This window comes from Bacillus rossius (assembly GCF_032445375.1).
Source record: "Bacillus rossius redtenbacheri isolate Brsri chromosome 4 unlocalized genomic scaffold, Brsri_v3 Brsri_v3_scf4_2, whole genome shotgun sequence".
In the NCBI taxonomy this organism is placed as follows: Eukaryota; Metazoa; Arthropoda; class Insecta; order Phasmatodea; family Bacillidae; genus Bacillus; species Bacillus rossius.
This window is the reverse complement of record NW_026962011.1, coordinates 30991493-31014703: the sequence shown is the minus strand read 5'-3', so window position 1 is coordinate 31014703 and position 23211 is coordinate 30991493. Positions and strand designations below refer to the sequence as shown.

At 37.9% G+C, this 23211-nt stretch overlaps 1 protein-coding gene across 7 annotated transcripts in view; it reads right to left on the bottom strand.

Moving 5' to 3' along the window:
- Positions 1–1636: 1636 nt before the first annotated feature.
- LOC134542078 (tensin-1) overlaps positions 1637–23211 on the bottom strand; it is a 570362-nt gene continuing 548787 nt past the window's right edge. For all 7 annotated transcript variants that reach the window (XM_063385992.1, XM_063385993.1, XM_063385994.1 and 4 more), the window contains 8 exons: positions 22867–23058; positions 18165–18361; positions 10487–10658; positions 9656–9836; positions 8405–8632; positions 7695–7844; positions 5471–5753; positions 1637–4792 (listed from right to left, as the gene is read on the bottom strand). In XM_063385992.1, coding sequence (XP_063242062.1) covers positions 4633–4792; positions 5471–5753; positions 7695–7844; positions 8405–8632; positions 9656–9836; positions 10487–10658; positions 18165–18361; positions 22867–23058 — 1563 coding nt within the window. In that variant the 3' untranslated portion in view covers positions 1637–4632. The remainder of the gene's footprint in view (positions 4793–5470; positions 5754–7694; positions 7845–8404; positions 8633–9655; positions 9837–10486; positions 10659–18164; positions 18362–22866; positions 23059–23211) is intronic.

Here is a 23211-nt window from a genome sequence, read left to right as displayed (position 1 = left end):
AAAAATATCATTAAATTTTAGTCACAGCAGATCAGCACGTCCTAAACAATTTCATACACAGTAAGTTGAGCCAATCAAATAATAAACAGTTACAGTTTACCTCTTACAAGTTTATAATTCCCTGGTAGTTTAAATCGAGATCTTACCATTTTGGCCCTTATTTCTGCTACTGCCACATAATACACAGGTTACCTCTTACAAGTTTATAATTCCCTGGTAGTTTAAATCGAGAACTTACCATTTTGGCCCTTATTTTATAATTCCCTAGTAGTTTAAATTGAAAACATGCCATTTTGGCCCTTATTTCTGCTACTGCCACATAATATGCAGTTTACCTCTTACAAGTTTATAATTCCCTGGTAGTTTGAATTGAGAACATGCCATTTTGGCACTTATTTCTGCTACCACATAGTATGCAGTTTACCTCTTACAAGTTTATAATTCCCTGGTAGTTTGAATTGAGAACATGCCATTTTGGCACTTATTTCTGCTACTGCCACATAGTATGCAGTTTACCTCTTACAAGTTTATAATTCCCTGGTAGTTTAAATCGAGAACTTACCATTTTGGCCCTTATTTCTGCTACTGCCACATAATATGCAGGTTACCTCTTACAAGTTTATGATTCCCTGGTAGTTTAAATTGAGAACATGCCATTTTTGCACTTATTTCTGCTACTGCCACATAAGGGGGTTGTCTGTAAAGTCGGTTTACGGACGATAATTTTACGTGATAACTTCATAAGAAAACATTGATGAAAAATTGCATACTTTTTAATTTTCAAATATTATTTACAGTTTTTGCAAATTTAATTTAAATAATTTGTTTAAAAATTATCACCAACAATTAGTTAAAAAGCCTGCCTTAACCTCTCTGATATTATAGAAGATTTTCTCGCACGGTGCCTGCCTGGTTGGCCGGTTCTTGCACAATCGGTTCAGGCGGAACGTGACAATTTTTTGTGCGTGCAGCCAGCATTTATCGACTTATAAGTAGAGACGTGTAAAATTCGCGGATTCATTTTGCGATAGGATACAGTCCAAATACTTTTGAAATTATTTTGCTTCAGTGATTGGGCCACAGTTTATCTGATGGACTATGGGCGAATGAAAATCTTTAACAGAAGAATTAGCAAATCACGATCATTCCAGTCAACAGGTGTTACGAGTCAGTAACCAATCAGCAGATGTAATTTGCACGAGTGCGTAAGAGGATCATGGAGTCTATCCTTTAGGGATTTGAAATTGCGAATTTTACAGGTCTCTTCTTATAAGATGTTATCACGTCAAAAAGGCATGTTTCCATTTTCCTGGTTTCATTTAATGGTAACCTAGTAGCATTGCAATGTTTTGAGATGTATTTAGAATATATTACTTTATAGAACAACTTGCAAGCAGTTTAATAATGTAACGTCCTTGTAGGTATGTAGGATATAAATTACTTGACTAAAAAGGAAAATGTGAGCGAGTCTTTCATTACTCATCAGTGATACGTAAACATCTGACCTTGATAACAAGAAAATTTGCACATTCGCATGTTGCAAATAAACTATTACGTATTACGAAACTAGGATGAATGTTCTCAAAATTTTGTTTAAGGATATGGGTAGCGAAATAAATAACAGTAATGCATAATGTATTAATAAAAATAAACATTTATTTGACTGAAAGACAGTAACTTAGTTACACAAATAATAACTCAAAAACCTTACTACTTACACATGATTCAAACCTTGTATTGGCTGCTATGGTGAACCTAAATGAGAAAATGGCCAAATTTTTTTTTGCATATACTGTGGACAAATTCACAATTCACTTGATGTGTGTTCCACCAACAATGGCACAGAAGGTACCAGTACTGTTTGATACGTGACAGTACTTTGAGGAGGTTGCATGTTGCATGCATTTGTATAGTGAGTATAATAATTTTCACAATGACTTCTTTATAATTAGAGGCAAGATTATATGTTAGAAGCAATAAAAACCTAAATTAAATAAACTGAAATGTAAGTCAATACCTACATCACACAACACCAAAATCCAAGGAAAAAAGGAAATGCAATGAAAATTAACCTGAATCATACCTAATTTTGTCAATCAAATTATAAATTTCATTCACGGGTACTTAGTTTAAGCATTTCTTCAAAAAATTTTAATAATCGTGTAAAATTTACAATTTTTATTTTATTTTTAGTGTATGATTCTTTATGAATTCATTAGAAAATTAGAGAAAGTAAAAAAAAAATTTTACTGCAAAAAGTTAAGTAAATTTAACTAAACATTTAAGTCAATAAAATCCGGCATCATCTCTGATAATATTCTGATGTTGCTAAAGCCCTATATAAATAGAAAAATGGGCTGTCAACATTCCATATTGACCTTTAGATTCATATTAATAGCATTTAGTAGGTACTGTAATAATCAGACAGTGACAAAACATTAAATTCAACTTTGAAACTATGCCAGCACCAGATGGATATTTTAGCCACACAAACAATCAAATAATTTGTTACCATTGCAAGTAAAATTATGTAGGTTTTGTAGTTCCATTAGCACTATTTCTTGTTTTTTTTTCTTCAATAAAATGTGATACTTATATGCTACAACTTGAGAAATTTTACATATTTGTACCAATATAACTTTCATAGGTAGAATATCGAAATTGAATGTAAAAATAAAATTTTAGAAATTGTAAAAATAAAAAAACCTATAGAATCTTGGCTCTACTTATAATGAAGTGTTCAACTCACTCTCAACAATGATAAAATTAAAAAAAAACTGAATACACAGTTCTCTTTCTCATTGCAATGTCCACTGCGTCATCTCTAAGGCATCAAGTTTAGTAGGCAAAAATACATGAGGAAAAAGGATACCTATGTACCTAAGGCTTAGCAAATATATGCAAAGTATGTACTTAGCAAAATGTCACCATTTTGCAATTTGCTTATTTGCTTTTCTTTATATCTACAGTTAAACACATCTTACTATATATTTCTTATACTGCAATTGTTTATATAAGGTTCTGTCTAGACATAAAACTTCATAACACAACTAATAAATTATGATAATACGTAAAATATACAAGCTTGTACTATCTCAGAAACTTATTTGTCAACACAGCAAGAAGAATCCATACATATTTCAAGTGTGATCATAATGGAAAAAAATAATAAAAAGAGAGTAAATTGAAAAAAAAATATTTTTATACTTTTTAAATGATGTTTGCAAATAATACATATATTTTTTTAATATCCCTTACTCCTCCGAAGTCTTATTTGAAACAAATGTCATTCTCAAGTGCAAAACCAATTTTAAACAAGTGAGTAAAATTGTAAGGATCAAAACAGGTAGCCTACTTGTTATTGGTAAAGTCTCAAACTAACATTTGAGGGTCTGTGCCATTAATTCAAAAAATAATATAATGAACATATATTTTTTTAAAAATTTAAATTAAGTAATTATTAATACACCAGGGTAAAATTTTTCACAAAGTTTTACTGCGCTGTTAAAAGAATTGTTTCTCACCATAATTATTTGTTTTACCACTTTTTATGAAAATTGATTTATTTTTCCTCCCATTTCAAACAAGTAATGTAATTATATCAACTATAATAATTAAAAAATGTGCATAATCCAAACCTATAGTAGAAAATACATTTAAATACATTATTCATTACTAGATTTCTTCTCATTCACAAATTAATTCAATTTGCAAACATCAATTAACAGTTTACAATTTTGTAGCTGTGAAAAATTGCTAACAATCATTTAACCATGTTACATAAAAAAAATACACAGAAATTTTACATTAGCATTAGTTATTCATTATTTATTAATTACCTATATTACATGTTAACTTTTTTGACAATACTCACAAGTCATTACAGTTTTCATACAGTATAATGATATGAATGATAATGGCAAGATAAACTTTTAAAAGCTAGGATTCATAACATTTCTAATTTTTATTTCCACTTGCTTAGTTACAGCAGTTTCAACAATTCATGTTTTCATTTGACAATATTCTGTTTCGAATATGTATACATACCTACATAAATACAGCAAGTTATTATTACACCAGGTGTTAATATAATTTGATATGAATAATGTGATGTACATGCGGTACTTACGAGAACAACAAAAAAAACTATTTAAAAACAATATATATATATTTTTTTATTTCCTGAAAGTATTGCTCTGTTTTGCTGACAGGCTGAATTGACTCGGTTACCTATGTTCAGTTGAAATGCAGTGTTGCGAGCACCTGCAAGAGATTTTTGGTGTTTTCACGAACTAGCACTCGGGGTGTTTCCTTAGGTCGGTATTCATGTTTGTACCTTAAAACTCTCTCAGATTCTGTGTGGATACGTACTTACGTATTATTGTTATTCGCAGTCGGAATAATCACCGCCGGTACTAAATTACATTTTGCTTGAGTTTCACAAACAGATTCGGATCTACAGAGGGAGAATAAAATAAAGTTCCATCTCAAAATGCCCGCACATTGAGACACTACGATGCTCATACGTATCACTTGCTCGAGAACAGCTCTCCCTCCGCGCCACCACGCGCGTCTCCATCGCTCCGGGATGTCCTCCTCGCGCAGCCGTGCTGCGAGTGGTCTCGCAAGCACTCACACGATGTTGGCCTTCAAGGTGCCGCCGCTCAGCATCACCTTGGAGACGAAGTTGACGATCGCGGAGGCCGGCTGCTCGGGCTCCAACTCCGCGAAGACGTGGCACTGGTTGTCCGTCTTGCTCGCCAGCTTGCGGGCGACGAAGCCGAAGCACCGGCTGAAATCCAGCACAGAAACAAAGCGTCGACTGACGAGAAGTTGCACTTTCGGCAAGCATCGTCAATCATGGATTCAGTAAATGCTTTAAGCACAAGCGGTAAAAAAAAAACTTTAAATAGGTTCCGGTTACAAGAGTAAACTATTGCCCTGCATAAGTTTAAACACCATTAGATAATATCATTTTTATTTCTATCATAAATTTTCTTACAAACAAGTTACTTTTCTACCTAGTTTATGGACACCTTTACTGAGCGCAGGCAGTATTTCCAATACTTATATCACGACCTCCCTTAAGCCAGATTGCATTGCCCCCCCCCCCCCAATCACACCAAACACCTATATGTCTGCCATGCATTTTTTGAAACTCCCGCCACTCCACCACCGCAAGAAGCTTGTACAAAGCCTGTGCGACATACCACACTAATATTTTTTTTATCATCTCGTAAACAGCATAATGGTTTACTATAACATTTTTATATTTCACACCCCAAGTGTCCCCTGTTTTTTCAGGTATTTACGATAAGGACAGAGCGGCGCACAAACATTTCCAACAAGGCTACACTCACACGCTTTCGCGATTAACGACAACATGAACTGGACAGTTCAGCACAAGCAATCCTGTTAACACCACAGTGGGTACCGCACCGCAGGGACGGTCTCGGAGAGCGCCACTCACTTGGAGCTGACGGGCAGGCCGGTCTCCTCGCTGCGCTGGCTCCAGCGGCGGTCCTCGGGGTCCAGGCCGCAGTGGGAGATGGTCGCCACCGGGTAGTGCCGCCTGAAGAACACCTTGCGCTTGCTGTCGGTCAGCGTGATGCCCTGCCCCGACACCTTGAAGTGCACCACCGTGGCGACGGGCAACGGCTTCAGCTGGAACAGCTGCTGCACCGCCTTCCTGATGGCCTGGGGCCCCGTCAGCGACTCCGTGTCCATGGTGAACAGGTACAGCACGTTGCACGCTGGAAGAGGGTGCCGCTCCCGTCAGTGCGACCACCACGACAACACAGGACACACCACTAGGCTGCTAAAGACTGTTATTCATAAGTAGAGACCTGCAAACTTCGCGGATTCATTCGGTGATAGGCTATAATTCAAACACATATATGTACCTCTTAGATAATTTTGCTATTGGTTTACTGTTCATCTGGACGAATCTCAACCAGTTATAAACCCTCAACCAAAGAAAGGATCGAATCACAGACAAACCAGCTGAGACGACTTGCAAGTCGGCAGCCAATGAACTTGCGTTATTTGCCCGAGTGTACAGGGGTATGAGCAGTCTGTCCTGAAGGCCATCGAAACCGCTAATTTTGCAGGTCTCTACAAGTTTATTAACGTACATAATTTCAACTTCATCTTTTTTTCAGTGAATAGCTTTAAGCTGATTATGTTAATGTCAATAATAAGGCATAAAATGTCCTAGTAAACCCTACTTATAAAATATCTTCACATCATTTACGCTTATTTAAAATAAAATTATTAAAACAAGTTAAAAAAAACAGTTAATGTTAAACGGAAACATAAACAGTACACTTAAGATTACAAGTTGGTCTTAAAAATTACAATTTTCAATTAGGTACATACTTTAAGCATTTTTAGGTCAAGACTCATTATATGTGTTTTTTTTTATTCATTGAAAAAGTGTTGCCTCGCTTAAGCAAACTCAAGCATCGAGTGTACCCATCAGTGGTTTTAACATTAAATTTGTTTACATAGCTTGATGAGCCCATTGGTAAAAAGTAAAAAAAAATTACAAGTGCTAATTTGATATTTTCTGCTTATAATGTTTTTTCCTTGTGCCCTGTTGTGTATAAACAAGGTTGAAAATGGTGTGATGGAACGATGGAAGTGACTAAACCTTTAAGTTATTGGTGACACTGAACATTCAAGGATACCATTACCAAGTGCCATTTTGACTACCGTGTTTTATCGCATAATCGTAGCACATTTTATATTAAAATCAAGTTTGAAAAGTAAAGGTGTGATGTTTATGCGAAAAAAAATTTTTTTTGCTAGGTAAAGTAATTTTAAAAACAAAACCCATTCCTGGAAAGTACGTTTATTTAAAAAGTGGAGTATATAAAAGTGCGCCTAACAATTTAAATTAATAAGTCATGCAACGAAAACCTTTCTTCAACTTTCAATAGAAAAACAAATTGTGAATGCAAGCCTGAACTAACACATAACTATCGTCGTAGTACAGCCAACAATTGTAGTTAACTTAGCTCTTGACAGAGAGCGCGCGTTGCATGCAATCGGCGAGATATCAGTATCGATATTCGACTACGTGTGCGCGCTCTATACGAGAAGCAACATAACCAAACATGAATGATGCCAACTAGCGCTGGCTACATTTTCATAAGCGGTACACCGCGGCGACGCAGACGAAAAGATAAAGGTTCTAACGTTTAAAAATGTCTTTAAAAGAAAATCAGACAACTTCGTATTTTCGTTAATTAAATAAGTACATGCTAATGTTCTACTTTATAACACACAGTTTTAAGCACCCTGAATCTAATAGCAAGACCAAAAACATGCAATGTTTTCGTGAGAGGTTTTTTTATCCAATTTTGACGCCCTAAAATCTAGGTGAAACAATTACGTGCATGCGACGATTATGCAATAAAACATGGTGTGTGTGTTTATATATATATTTTAAATAGTCACATAGGGAAGATGATGTGAGTAGGTTAGGTAGTGAGTTCAAACTTTTGGAGAACACAGTTCTGGTTGCGGATGCAGAACTAGTAGCTAGTGTGGTGAAGCATTGTGGGCAATCCCTTGGATTCAAATCTGTATCTCGAATGTGTGGTCCTCCGGTGGAAAAGGGTTCAACGTTGTGTGAACAAGAAACCGTGCCGTGCGATGGTACCCGCCAGCCGCGAAAGAGACCGACGTACCTGCCCCCTGAGCCAGCAGCTGCTGGGCCGTGCTGATGGTCCCGGGGCTGTCCGGGGTGAGGCCCGAGCCGCCCCCTTCCGGCAGCAGCAGTCGGCACGGCAGCGCCATCTGCATCAGCGAGTGCTGGTACACCAGCGCCGACAGCGAACCTGAGAACACCGACGGTGCGCGTGAGTCGCTCTGTCCTTGACGAGCACTGATGCTACGCAGCTCTGCTAGCAGCCAGAGGCACGCACTTCAGTAATCACACCTACGCATACAATTAAGCACGCGCAAAAAAGGGCGTACCAAGTGCATGGATCAGAAAAAATTAAGTAAATTTTTTTTAGTGTGCATTTCTTATTGAATCACTTTTAAACACAAATTCTTGTAATTTATATATATATATATATATATATATATATATATATATATATATATATATATATATATATATATATTGTTCTGAATGTATGTGTTTTAGATGAATTTTATTTAAATTAATCTATTGTAAAATTGCAGCAAGTTAATTTCACTAGTATTTTCGTGGAGTAGGTATTGCAAAAACTGCTTCTAAAAAAAATACAACCATAAAAATCTGTTTCTATTTGTGGTGTATTAACTTGCATTTCGGTGTTATGTGTATGGTGTATGGACTGGCTTTGTGGTGTTATTTTGGTTTTATCGCATTTCACCATATGATCTTGTCCTTATCGAGAGAGCCACTCACTGAAGACAGGCTCGTTGCTGCAGCCCTTGAGACGCACGCCGCGCGACGTGGGCTCGATGAGGAAGTGGCGCACCAGCTCGCTGGCCGGGTCGCCGGAGGACGACAGCTTCCCCTGGACGCCGGGTGGCGGGGTGGCCACCTTCAGCGCCAGGCCGAACGCTCCCGGGAACGAGTTTGAGTCGCGCACCACGAACGTGCCCGGGGGCCTGTCCCTCAGCATGCCGATGGCTGCAACGCAACGCACGACAAGTGTCACGTGACGGAACCTCCGCGCCGCCGGACCACGTCACTGGCCGGGGAGCGCCTTGCCTCATGGGTCGCCCCGAGCACAAGACTATCGTAACTCGGAAAAATTGAGTTTATGAGATATTCTTACCATGAGCAGAAAAAAATCATCATCTAGGCACTGCAAGACTATCGCAATATTATAAATTACTTTAACGGGAATTGTGGCAAATAATGTAGTGTTGCACCCTGGAAAACATTATATAAGAATTATGTGCAAGACTATGGCGTCTGAGTTGTGATGGTATTGCACTGATTTTTTGAGTTGCGATAGTCTTTTACTCGGGTGCGATTGGGTCACCCGAATCCTCCACACACATCACACCAGCTTTCAGGCAATTTCAACACTGAACACAATCAATACAATTAACATGGTTTGTTTTAAAAAAAACCTTATTGCTAGATCAAAAAAGCCAGCCCAATAGAACGATTCAAAAATCTTTGCACGTGATGTAATAGTTATATTAAATGAAAGCTTCTTTTACAAAAAAAAAATTGGTAAAGGCCATTAAATTCCTATCCACTATAAGTTGCCCTAGAAAAAGAATGTCATTTAACACATAATTTTATAATTAGAAGAAAAAAAAATTATCTTAAAGCTTGGACTCACATGCCAAGTTGGTTATTTCATTTTCTTCTTATTACTAATAATAGTAATAATTCAGGACATTTTGTATGAATTTATTCCTAAACTTCTCAAATTTTCTCAAAAAGATGTTTTATTATACATTTTATCTGAAAGTGGTACAAAGTCATTTGTGTGACCTTCTATAGCTGAGAAATAACGTTTGGTAAATATCTGGTAGAGAAATTGGTGATCCAACAGAAATGAAAAGGAGGTGTAGGAATAAATTAACAGAAAAGAAAATAACCAACTCCGCCAAACCTTTAATCGTAAAACCTGGGTTGACAGCAGAGCTCTAAACTGGAATCCCAAATTCCAGGATGCAAAATTAGCTGACTTACCTTCTTCTCGTGAAATTGTGGGCTTGTACCAGAACCGTGATGTGTCGCGGACAAACTTGACGTGTGCGGGAGAGACTTCCTGCGGTGGTTCGCTGTTGGAGTGCAGCGAAGAGCGGCGTGAATGCCCGTAGTAGACCGTGGGGGATGAGTGGCCCGTGCTGCCGTTCTGGATGACGGGACTCTGCGCCAGAAAGAACAAGCATTCTAAAAGGGCAACCCCAACTGTACCTTTCATTTCTTCAAAATATTTTACATTTGGTATTTTGAGATATTTTACTGTTCATTGATAACAAAAAAAAAATTATTTTCTCTTTTCAAATTATTTTGCTTGAAAAATTAAAATTACTAGTAAATAAATCAAGACAAGTACAATGGGTTCTTTGTAATAAGTTCAATTAATTTCAAAAATTATAATGATTTAAAAAAATATATATCAAACCTACACACAATAGAATTGAAATCTTAATGCAAGAAAAACCTTTAAGCTCCTCAGAATCAGATATGGTGATACTAAACGAAGAAACACTTTTACAGAATTAAAAATATTTTTTAACACCAATATGTTAGATATACTAATACAAAAAGAATTACCTCACAAGCATATTTAAATTATTACTTTAAAGGAAGTTCACAGCTATGAAATGTACTGGAACTGAAGGCTTGTCAACAACTCAATTCTTCGGCAAGATAGCATTACAGCTCAGAAATTCACATATTCTGGCCTGTAACACAGCTTGTCTTGTCCACCTGATGCGGTGCAACAGCGTCACAACTCCCAAGCAGAGGTGTGAGCACTACACCACAGGCAAAGAGAAGGAGGAAGGGGCTCGCCTTCGGGCTCTGCTGCGACAGGCTGTCGGAGAGGCTGGCCGAGGAGTGGGGGGTGGTCGGCAGGCCCGTCACATTGTGACCACTGGTGACGCTGGCACTGCTCACGAGGCTGACGTTCTGCTGCAGGCTGGTCTGTGCCACGTCCGACACTGGCGAGGGGGACCGGTCCTTGCTGCACACCATCGCAACACAACCTCCGTCACCATCGCAACACCCCGGTCCCAACACAACCTCAGTCACTGTTGTAACACCTCAGTTGCAACACAGCCTCAGTTACTGTACCAACACGACCTCCGTCACCATCGCAACACAACTGCAGTCAGCGTCGCAACACCCCGATCACAACACAACCTCAGTCACTGTTGTAACACCTCAGTTGCGCAACACAGCCTCAGTTACTGTACCAACACGACCTCCGTCACCATCGCAACACAACTGCAGTCAGCGTCGCAACACCCCGGTCACAACACAACCTCAGTCACTGTTGTAACACCTCAGTTGCGCAACACAGCCTCAGTTACTGTACCAACACAACCTCAGTCACCATCGCAACACAAACTTAGTAGTAACACCAACTCAGTCACCGTCGCAACACAACCTCAGTCGTAACACTACCTCGGTCACCATCGCAACGCAACTTTAGTAACCATCACACCAGTGGCTGAGTGGAATATGCATTACTATAGGTGTGCTGACTCCTGTGTGCGTCCACTTAATGTGTCTAATATTCACTATACTAGGCAAAAAGAAGCCGCTAATAACCTTAATATAGTGATAAAATTGTAAGATTAGAAGAACTGAAATAAGAATATGACTTTCCTTAAATCAGTGTTTATTTACTTAAAATTCTTTAGTGGGAAAAAATTTCATCATGTGGCCCCATCGTTTTAAAAACTGTTTGAATGTTGGAAAAATAATGGGTTGTGTCTATTCAAACTAGCCAATTATACAAATAGTTTAGTTATTGTTATTTTGTTTCTTGGTAAACCCATGTTACTTACGAACAAACTTATTTAAAATAGAATCTGTAACTGCTTCACCAAAGCATTAAAGTAGTATGTAGAATTGTAGAAATTATCATAGGGTAATTTTCATCGCTCATGAAGAGTTACTTAAGGAATAAACATTAAACTATAAATTTCCTTCATTAAGATACCACAATACGACACAGGCCACAAACGCAGTAGCAAAAAGGAGTATCGTACCACCTGTGTTTTAAGTTTTAGTAAAAATTTTGTTTGCATAACTGAGTATAATTTCATAACCATGTTATATTACAATGTTTTTCTCAGCACAAGCTTGCAAATAGCAGTAATTTTGTTAATTTTTGTCATTTTAGTTAGAAATATTTCTATAGGTATCTAATAAAATATTATTTTTTTTTATAAAAAGAAAGTCTATCTAGAATAATGTTTTTGAAATCTGTCCAGTAGATTTGGAGGAAATTACCTGTTATATTCCCACCTGAAAATTATATCAATACTTTGGCATATTGATATTCCCTCCGATTTGATTATAGCTGTTTTTACTGATACATTACAATCCGTAGTTCTGAATGTCAAGGTTTTGTTTGTTTTTAATTTCAGTAAAAATGAGTAAAATTTTTAATTTTAGAAAATTGTGTAGCCCTATTACAGATGAAAAAAAGCAGTGATTTTTTCCAATGCTATGTGATAATTCCTTCCAAAAATTTCTGCATTATAACCACAAAATGAAATTTTCATTTGGAAAAGTCATAAAATGGAGATGCATGATGAAATGCTGTGTTCGGATAGGAAACTGGCTGGAGGGATCTAAATTATCATTGGAGACGATTGTGTTGTTCATGAACAAAAGAACTGACAAATGCATCATTTTGTAATAACATGGTGGCCACTCACAGTCACCAAAAATATTCCCTGATTTTTCCCTGATTTCCCTGATTAAAAATTCAAAATTTCCCTGATACAGTATTTACAATTACAAAAAAAAAAAACATACTTTTGATGAAAAAATATATTATAGAAAGAGATTACTCATATTTTAGTACCCTGCTGTATTTTCTTCATTATATACATACGGAAGTTCGTTAAATAACAAATACATTTTAAATATGTCACTTTACATTATAGCATCCCGTTCAATGACATGCAGTCTGTGTTTTGTTTTATGTAATGGGGTATTTCAGTGGCGAGTGCTCAAACATTTTTTTCACACAACTTTTGATAACTGTTCTTTAATTCATTTTTGAAGTGTAACATTTCTAGTTGTGAAACAACTAATTGATAAATCTTCACTGCATTACAATCAGTACTCCCATCTGTAGCTAAAGCAAATGGTCCACTTACTAAAGATTCAACAGTTTCAATTTAGTTTCACCAGCCATATACTCCACTAAAGCAGATGTTTTTGCTCTCGCACAGCTGTATTTCTGTGCAATTTTTGAGTCCGGAAACATAGCTCTATACAAATTATCCGAATGATCGGCTACTGCTATTGGTAAATTGTGTTCTACCAAAAAACTTGTAAACAATAACTCTGGGTTTGTTACTTTCGTTTCTTCAGATGTAGCGAAAAACGACGATATAGATTTATTGCTCGTCACGGCTTTAAAATGTTCTGCATGTTTCTTTGATTCAATATGCCGTCCTCAGTCATCCCTTCCACCATGCGCAATCGAAAAGTCACACGTGCATACATTACAAAAAGCGTGGCGTTCCAAAACATTTGAAGATGACAAGCATGGCCATTCTTTTATATAGTTTGGTCGAAAGTTCTGAAAAATAACGTTCTTTTTTTTTTTTTGACCCAGATACACATTGTTCTGTCACACGCTTCATTTCTACAACCGGCACTGAAGAACACAACACTATCGAACAACATAAAAAGGTTTCATGTCTGTACACACGACAAAAACACTTTGATGGAAAAAATGGCTTTCAAGAAAGTAAACAACACAAGACAGGTTAGCCAAAGTACCGTACAAAAATTATCGTGATATAAGTAGCTAACAGACGAAAAGTCCGAGAATATGTACTAGTTGTATCGTACAACGGACGTAATACCGTACCATTTCTATTACAAAACACAACAATTAATCTACTTATTTCGACAGTACATGCACACATTTATCAGTTCCGTTATCTGCGCAACCACGTGATGTATTCGAACTGCGTTCACGAAACACGCACACCAGAAACGGAATTTTTTTTCCGTTACCCAGCAGCACAAAGCCTCGTTTCCGTAATAAACCAGCGATGTTCCGTAATTCCGTAATATTGTGTTAAATCCGTAATAATAACGGAAAATCCGTAATGGTTGGCAGGGAAATATAAATGACACAAAAAATTCCCGGTTATTAAAAAAATTCCCTGACATTTCCCTGATAATTCCCGATCAACGTGATTTCCCTGATAAATCCCGGTTTTCCCGGTTTTCCCGGTGAGTGGCCACCCTGAATAAAGAGTTGAACATGTGCATTGAGGCTTTCGTTGAATATAGCAATTATACGTATGAGGTTTGCGTGTGGCGAATGCAACAGGAAGAAACTCAAATCGGCGGAAGTGGCCTCTACGTCGAAATTGATGAAACTTTGTATCCCAAAAGATAAAGTAATGCCGGTAGTGTGTTAACTGAACAGTGGGTTTTGGTGCAATTTGCAGAGACTAGTGAATGTTTTTTAATGCCTATTCCAAAGAGACCTCGAAAACCTCTTTTGCCACTATATTGTAAAAAAAAAATTAGACCTGGCTCTATAATTGTGATTAGTTCTTTGCAGTCAGTTCTGAGGTTACAATGTGATTGTGTAAAATTGTTTCTGAATGGACACGCATTGTAAACCATAAATGTAAATAAAATACCTGAACTAAAATCAAACAAATTATTTTATGTTTAGTGCAATAACTTCCTCCTAAAGCACCAATGTGAAATTATAGCAGTTTACGTCCAACTCCTTATACATACATGCCACAGAGAAGCTAGTTATTCACTGGCTGACTAGCTTGTGAATTGGAGGCAGTCACGCCTGATTGGGTCCTGTGGCAACCTAGCAAGTGAAGCCTACCAATTAACTGCTTTTATATCTGGACTGTTTTTATATCCAGAATCAGTATAAAAGAGTCCTATTCCGACTAGAAAACTGAAAACCAACACACAGATAAAGCCACCCAGTAATTATCAGAACTATCTAATGTTAAAAATTACAGATTATAAAATTACTCACAAATATAATCAATTTTTCACACATGCAAGACCAATGTGTTCATAACACTCACAAACTGATCCCATAGCATGCGTCTAATAATATACATTCGTAAATATACTTAACATTCCATAAAAAAAGTTATATCAAAATTTAGTTTTAGAATTGTTATGTGTTTATAGTAAGGATAGTGTTCCTGAATTGTTAATGTTTAAAGATGTGTTTTAAGACAAGATATAACAATCTGGACTACAAATAACCAGAGCAGAAACTGAAATGACATGATGAACTATGAGTGTAGATCAACAAGAATAACTTCCAAACACACTAAGATTCAAATGCAAACCAGGCACGCTGAACTCTTCAAAACATGCCCACGACACACATGCATACATACCACTGCCTTCTACATACCTAGACAATGACGAGTTGGAAGGCCACTTTCGCAGGTATTTAAGCGACCCCGAAAAACTCAAACGTCTATAATCACCAATTCGAGAAATGTCAGAAACAAACTAAATATGAAAAAAAGAAAATATTGAATGGAAAAATAAAAACCAAAAGGACAAACCACATAACTAAAATAAATATTTATTGTAATAAAGTTAAATCTCACTACTTTTATACCTATTGTGATATTAATTTCTTATTTAGGGAACCAATAAATTACAAGGAGAATTAATTTTAAAATATACTCCTCCTGCAATGAAACCTGACCATGTCATAAAGTGGTGATTCAAAACATGACTGTAAATGAATTAGACTGTTGCTTCTCTTGAAAATTGGTTACAGAAATACTTACAAGATTTTTATGTGATTTTATATGGTAGTAAAAATCAAAAGAACACAACCTTTAAAATTGAAACAAAAAAAAATTGTTTTAATTAATTTTTTTTTATCAGTATGGGAAAGTGTTTGGGAAAATACAATAAAATCAGTGGCTAAAGCTCACTTTCAAGATAGCTCAGGCTGTTAATTATAGCCAGATGTAGCCTTTTATGTTCAGACAAAGTGTATCCATAAGATTTACAAACAACTAATACTTCAGGCAACATATCACATTGATATTAATAAACTAGTTGACAAGAATATTTTATTTATCTAATTAGTGCATTATGAATGTTATTCTAAATTACAAAAAAAATTTGTTAGTTATAATGTAAATGTAAAAAGTTACAGTACGTCATATCTTTAAAACTAGACAAACGTTAATAATAAGAATTCACACATGCATTCTCAAATTGGACTTGCATCCGAGGTAAAAATCCTTGATTAACCATCCATACTTATTAAATTGCCATTTTTTTTAAATTACTATAAGTAACTAAATAAATGCATTACCTCACAAACTATTTTAAAGATAGTCTCTACCATTTTTAAGTATTTCAAGTACAGATTTTAAGAAGTATTCAGGAAACAACATGGCTAGGTATTAGAAGTGATCGGAGTAGTACACCTATCCCTCACTTAGAACGGCTTCAGATTGTGCGAATTCATTTAGCGCAATTTTAATTTTACTGCCCCAGTCTCAAATAGCACGTCTGTAAACTTCAGTTAGCACAAAATCTCGGCAGGCAAAAAAAAAAGTCCAGCATGACGCCACGAAGTATGTTTCAACTTCTGTGAACATGTGCTGTGGGATACATTTAGCCAAACAAGAGGGGGAAGAGAATCGCGCGCCGGTCTGTCTACGCTATTGGCTGTTGTACAAAAATCAGCTGTGGCAAGTTAAATTGCGGCTATGGAGTGTAAAGGACCAAATATTTTTACGTCCGCACGTATGCCGCTGTGCCGTACCGTTGTCGCCTGGCCACAAACCGGGCCGTGAACTCAGTCAAGCCAGTGGCAGGAAATTCACTCAAAAAATGCAACGTCTGCCCATTCCGCTGCCGGTAACTGTACGTGCTTGATCACTCATAATGCATTGTGTTCAAGTATTTGAGATTGTCATGAAGGACACGCTTATGTTGGTCGCACACTTTAGTTTTAAGCAAGTCAACTGTGCGCACAATCGTACGAAATAAGGACTCTTACCAAAAGTTTGTATAAGTCTGATGCTGTTGTTTGTACTAGCGGGAATATATTTGACATTAGATACCGGACCAGAAATTAACAGATAATTCACGTGGAAAAGGTTGTTAAATGAATGTTGCAATGAAAAAAAATTGGCTTGACAGGATTGTGTGAACCAGGTGGTGATACGCGAATCAGCACTTTAATTTTTGAAAAATTAAATTATAATCATCCCGACAGTGATATCGGTTTCACTGTCAGTAAAGGGTGGTTTGGAAAAGTACGCGACATGAGTTGAAGATCACGCCCAGGCAGGCAAGTCAGCCAGCCGACTGACGATAAAGTATATAACCATGTATATCTCATCACGCAGTGTTGTATTTGTCATACAAAGTGCGATGAGAGGCATATAAAGATAAATGGTGTGACATATTTATAGTCGAGTGTTATTCAACGCATTTATATTACGTAAAGTATATTCCTGCTCAATTTTGGAACACATTAAATAAATTAGCCTTGCTATTTATGGAAACTGATGCACAATTTCGAATAACACGAGCATTTTTAGAAATGAATTAGTCGTGCTAAGTGAGGTATAGATGTATTCATCGCTAAATGAAGACAAGCTAGCTAGGGCTGTCTTGTCTACATGGCAGGGGGCTGTATGTGTCCCAAACATAAAGATACTATGAATGTTATTATATTACCTCAAATTAAAAAAAAAATTAATGTAAATGCATGTTGAGGAGAAGAGACACGAAAGGACGTGTTTTTCCCTGTGTCTGTACGCAGGAGTGTACGCAGGAAAACATCCCCTCCCCCAAAAAATCCTAATTTTTTTCACGTGACGTCTAATAAATCAATGAACGCCGGCTGCACGCACGAAAAAAAGTGTCCAGTTACGCACATTGTCCCGCTACGCTGTGTCCCGTCACGCTCATTGTACGCTTGCGCCGCATCTATCTCTCTTCCACTCAATTGGAACAACCATCGATTTGGCTTTTTCGAGGCACATTAAACTTGAAACACTCCCATTCGTTTCCTACTTTTCCTTTCATCGTCCTATCCTTAACAGAATAACACAGTTTGGAAGGAGTTAAATAGCAAACATGTATAAAAGTTATAGTTAAAATAATCTCTTCGTTAAAGTAATAAACATGTTTGAATTAACAAGTGCAAATAAAAGTAGATTTATCAATTAAATTGTAGATTTCATTTCACTCCTTCTTTGTATCCATACGAAATAGCGATGATTCAATAAAAATGATTCAATTTTATTCATAAAAGTATGCAATCATTTCATCAATGTTTCGTTATGACGTTGTCACGTTAAACTATCGTCCGTAAACCGACTTTACAGACAACCAATTTTTTTAAAAATAAATCTTCCCCGCCAGCAAAAAGGAAAGAACTTGAAAGCAGACAGCGGGAAAAGCTGCTCGGTTCCCCCCGCGAGCAGACCCGGGCAAGGGACGCCGCACTCACCGCTGTGTGGTCGGACTCTTGGGCGGCAGGCCGGAGCCGGACGTGTCGAACTGCTGGGAGCTGCTGTTGACGTACGGGGTGCGCGGGTGGACGGGGAACGCCGGCGTCTGCGGCCGGGGACTCGTGGACCTGGGGGGGCTGCCCGCCTCGTCGCTCGTCGACGTGGTCCGCCACGACGAGAAGCTGTCCTCCCGCGTCTGCGAAGAACACACGTCCTCGCATCGCACTGGCGGAAAAAACTCTGTCACACGCGCTGTATTGACTTTTTTTAATTTTTTTGTTATTACTTTTATTTAAAGACTACAGTAACCTTCATTGTAAAGAATTTCTCACTTTTAAAGTACATACTTTCAGGCAGGGGCGCAACAACAGGGGGGGGAGGGGGAAGCAAGGGTATTTTGCCCCCTCCTCTGAAACCTTGAAGTGGGGGCAAACGGAGGCAAAGAAAATGCTGTGTAACCAATTTTTAGATAATAAAACTGCTTAAATAGCACAATTTTCCACCTTAAAATACAAATTTTCCCGGGGGAGAACCCCCGGGGCCACCGCTTCAAAAGGGGGGATCGATGATTATTTATAATAAGGTATATTGCCCCCCCTTTGGAAATTTAGTTGTTGCGCCCCTGCGTTTCAGGTCCCAACAAGATGGTTTACATTAAGTAACATTTCAGTATAAAGAAATTTAGTTACTAAGTACAAAAAAGGTGGGTATTTTTTTTCAGGTGCATTGTACTGAGATTTCACTGTATTAATAGAATTTTCATTCATTAGGTGCCTCCCTTGAATGTGTTGACCTGTCACAATTTTTTTTTACTTAGTGTAATCAATCATTGGCACCACGAGGATTATTTCCAGGGAGGTGCGTCTGCATCTGTACATTATAATATATTAAATAATAATATATTATTGATAACAGTGCTTCCTTATGATTGTAGGTAGGTATTAAAAAAATTAGGTACCTATTTACATCATGTCAAGTAAATTAATGTCAAATACAAATGACGCTGGTATTTGAATATTTGAATACGTATGTGTCTTTGCTAAATGTAGTAGAGAAATACATGGATCACCAGGAGGAAGTTGTGTAGCTAAGGTTGGCAAGAAAGGACAGTGAAAAAGATGGAAGCCAACAAGGAAGTGTGTTTTATATCATTGTATCTAATATCCAGTGTAATCGAAATAAAGAAGTAGTGAACAAAGAATATGAGGTCTCTTTTGAAAAATACATGCCGTTCCACACTGACATTGGTTCGCGGAACACAATAGTTCTCAAAAGCACTTAAGACTTTAACTGGGTCATTTTTTTCTCCCTCGGTCAGTTCAAATGTATTGTAAAGCTCCAAACTTTCTTCACCAATTATTGTCAGTAAAATCGCCGTTTGCACCTCCGCCGTTTGCACCTCCGCCGTTTGCTTCATGGACCACGACGCTAGCATATACAATTCATACTGTTGCTTGAACCTCTGAAAATTTTCCGCTGCATATTCCGTAAATTGCAATGAATTAGGCAGTTTCAAATTATTCATTGTGATGTTGACTGCGTTGCTCGGCACGCTGCTCTGCAATACCTTATCGTTACCGCGTGGTGTCTATTTGCCGTTCGTGACACGTTTACTCTTCTCCGACTGCGCCATGTTATTATTACAATTGTACTTCCAATTTATAGTAATTAAAAAGAGACCTCATATTCTTTGTTCACTACTTCTTTATTTCAATTACACTTCCTTGTGGGCTTCCATCTTTTTCACTGTCCTTTCTTGCCAACCTTAGCTACAGAACTTCCTCCTGGCGATTCATGTATTTCTCTACTATTACACCGCGTGCCGCGAGGTAGGGGACAGATAGGGGAAGGCGAGTGAGTGGTCGTGCATGTGAGTGTGCTTAATTAAATTATGAGTGACATAGGTTTTTTTGTGCAAAAAGCACAAGACTGATATCATCAGCCTGATGATGATGATGATGATGATGATGATTCACCTCATATTACGACATCTTAAACAGGTATGTTATGTTAGTGTTTGTACCAAAATTAATTACAGTATTGTTTATTGTCTCAAGACTTCTTAATCTCATTATTGTTACTTAAAAAAAAATTGAAAAACAAAACAATTTTAATCTTTTTAAAAAACCAGTTAAAATGTTAAAAGAATTAATGAGACCTAAAATTGTACTGTTCAAATATGAATTAAATATTTTGACAACCATTTTAAATATTAAATCAGAAGTTTTTTTGGCTCTTATCATTGTAAAGAGGGATTTTTTAAATATTGTATTTAATATAATAAATGGCTTCCTATTATAGCTTTCAGAGAATAAATACTTTAGTGTAGGTTAGTGGGCTAATTTTCATAGTAAATAAAAACCAACTATGAAAATACAGTATAATACATGTTAATATAACTGCTTTGTGTGATTTACAATAGAAAGATTTGTCAGGAAAAAAATATTACCAATGATAAGCGTTGTATTTAAAAAATGGCTGCATATTATTTTTTAATTAATTTAACCATAGAAAAAAGTCATGAAGGAAATGGTTTCATGAAACTGTTGTGTACTCTTTGTGTGTAAATATTGTCAGTAGGTTGGCGGGTCTGGATTGGCAAGTTGTGTGTGGTTGTTGTTGTTGTTGTGAAGGTGAACTGGCGGGAATATGGACAATGAGTTGAAGGAATGATGGCAATTGTGCAGTAATGTATTTGGGTGATTAATTGTGTATTAATGTATTGGTGAGGTGAAATACAACAGAAACACTAGTACTGAGGCCACAAGTTACAATGCCCGGCAGAGACTCCATCCATGAGTCAACACCAATGAAATGATCAGCCACATACTACATTTAACTAACTGACTGTTGCAAATTTACTGGGTTTGTGCCAGGTAAAATTTTCATTGAATGTATGCAGCTATCTCCAAAACATTTTTCCAGTTTTACTTCAAAAGAACAAAACAATACATTTTAATTTATGTTTATATACCTACTAATAAAAAAATTTTCTAAAATTAATTTATTTAAGTACTAATGTGTTTCATAATGATCCATGCACTCGTGAATGTAATGCATGCAGTATAGTCAGCTCACAATTCAAAGCATGATGCATGAAACAATGAATTGCCTTTACCCTGGTATTCTGTAATCCGACACTAATTGAGCCACTCGTGTTCAAATTTTTTTGGTTGGTTCGGGTTGTTGATCTTAGTCGCCAGTTCGCATCACTGTGCTGCCAGCGTTTGTTAGCTCAGAGTGTGTCGTTCCTGTCCGTTTTTATTTCAGTACACTGTTTCCTGTATTCTAGCGGGTTACATTTCACACTCAACATTTTTGCATTTGATACTCCCGTTAAAACTATATTGACATTCAATAACCCAGCAAAATTGCTAATCCCGCTTAGCTGTGGCTCCCAACATGCCGGATTACAGACCTTCGACGGTAACAGTGACAAGCTTGCTCCACACATGAAGCGTGAACATGTATGTTGCTTTGATTAGTGCAGGATATTAATGTTAATTAATTAGTTGGATGGGCCAGTTTTATGAAAATAACGAGCCAACAATCTTACACATTTAGGTAACTAAGGCTTTGTTTTAATATAAATTGTGTTCTAGAACACCTCTACGATAGCAAAGACACTTAGTTATCCTACTGCATCTAGACCCTGAATGTGCCTGGTATGGAATTCTTTGTACTACCTTGATGTTATTAAAAAAAATAATACATTTATGTGTGCTCAAAAACTAAAAATGTAACCGTAAGGTTGACGAAAAATAACACTAATTCCCATTGTCTAAAAGTAAATGGCATGTTTGCCACTGAAACACGGAGAAATTCTAATGAGTCTAAAAACCCAGCTGAAGTTAGGTCAGCTCCAATTTGTAACCCGCTCACTGCAAATTGAACCATATGGAAGACGGGCAGATTTCGGTAGCAGCTCACAGATTTTACATGACTGGCTGACTTTCAAGATAAGATGAAGACCACAGTTAGTTGGGGGGGTCACATGCTTAAGCAAAGCGTTCTCACTTAGGCTGACGCGAAGGCAAAAGAAACTACCGAATGAAATGTGCGCAGCAACTTTGAATATATATACTGTATAGAAGTCGCGAGTGGATAGGATTTACTCTACGTTTTTTCAGGAGCGTATGATGAGCAGCTTGGGAACTTCACCGCTGCAGGACGCCGCCGTAACGCCCTGTATCGTCTTAGGTTGTTATTTATACGTTAGAGCGCAGCACTGTCGCCCGCTGTCATTTCCCCTGCACCCACCCCCCACCCAACATTCACTGCAGCTCAAGGTCGTTCAACGGGAGTTTGTGCGTCACGAAACTGTAGGGATGAGAGTTTGGGTAGAGGGTGGGTGGAGGACAACGCATGTGTTCGAGGGAGGGAGTGGGTAAGGGGTGTTTGAAGAGTTCGACACTTGTCCGCTAGGGACCGCCACAAGTCGATGCCCTAGAGATGGTGGCGATTGCGGCGGTGAGTTAACCATTTACGTACCTCAAACCATATTAGAAATTTTAACCTGGGCTGGCGACTTCTATACAGTATATATATTCAAAGGTAGCAAGCAAGGGAATGGAAGAGCTTGGTTGCAAGACACGACAGTGTCGCCCGGCAGGAGGGGAGGGGGGCGCAGGAGGCATGCCACGGGGGGTGCGGGGCGGCCAGGGACCCCACGAGGCCGACCAGCGCGGAGGCACCACCCACCTCGGGGTCTCGCCTCAGGGTCACCGCCTCCTGCCGGCGGCGCGCTTCCTCGTGCTCCACGACGGTGAGCAGGCCGGGCTGCGGGGACGTGAGCGGGGCTCCGGGGCTGCCGGGGCTCTGCGGGGCGTAGGCGGCGTCCGTCCGGCCGCCCGGGCCCGCCCCCACCCCGGCACCAGTCGCGCGCAGGCAGTCCTGCAAGTCGCACCCATCATCAGTGAGATACTGCACAGTCCCTGAGCAACACGCTTCATCATCATCATTACTGTAATTAGAATTAAAAAAACATCAGTAAACATTCCTTAGTGAAAATAATTCCCATCCTGCACTAGATACTAGCACTGGAAA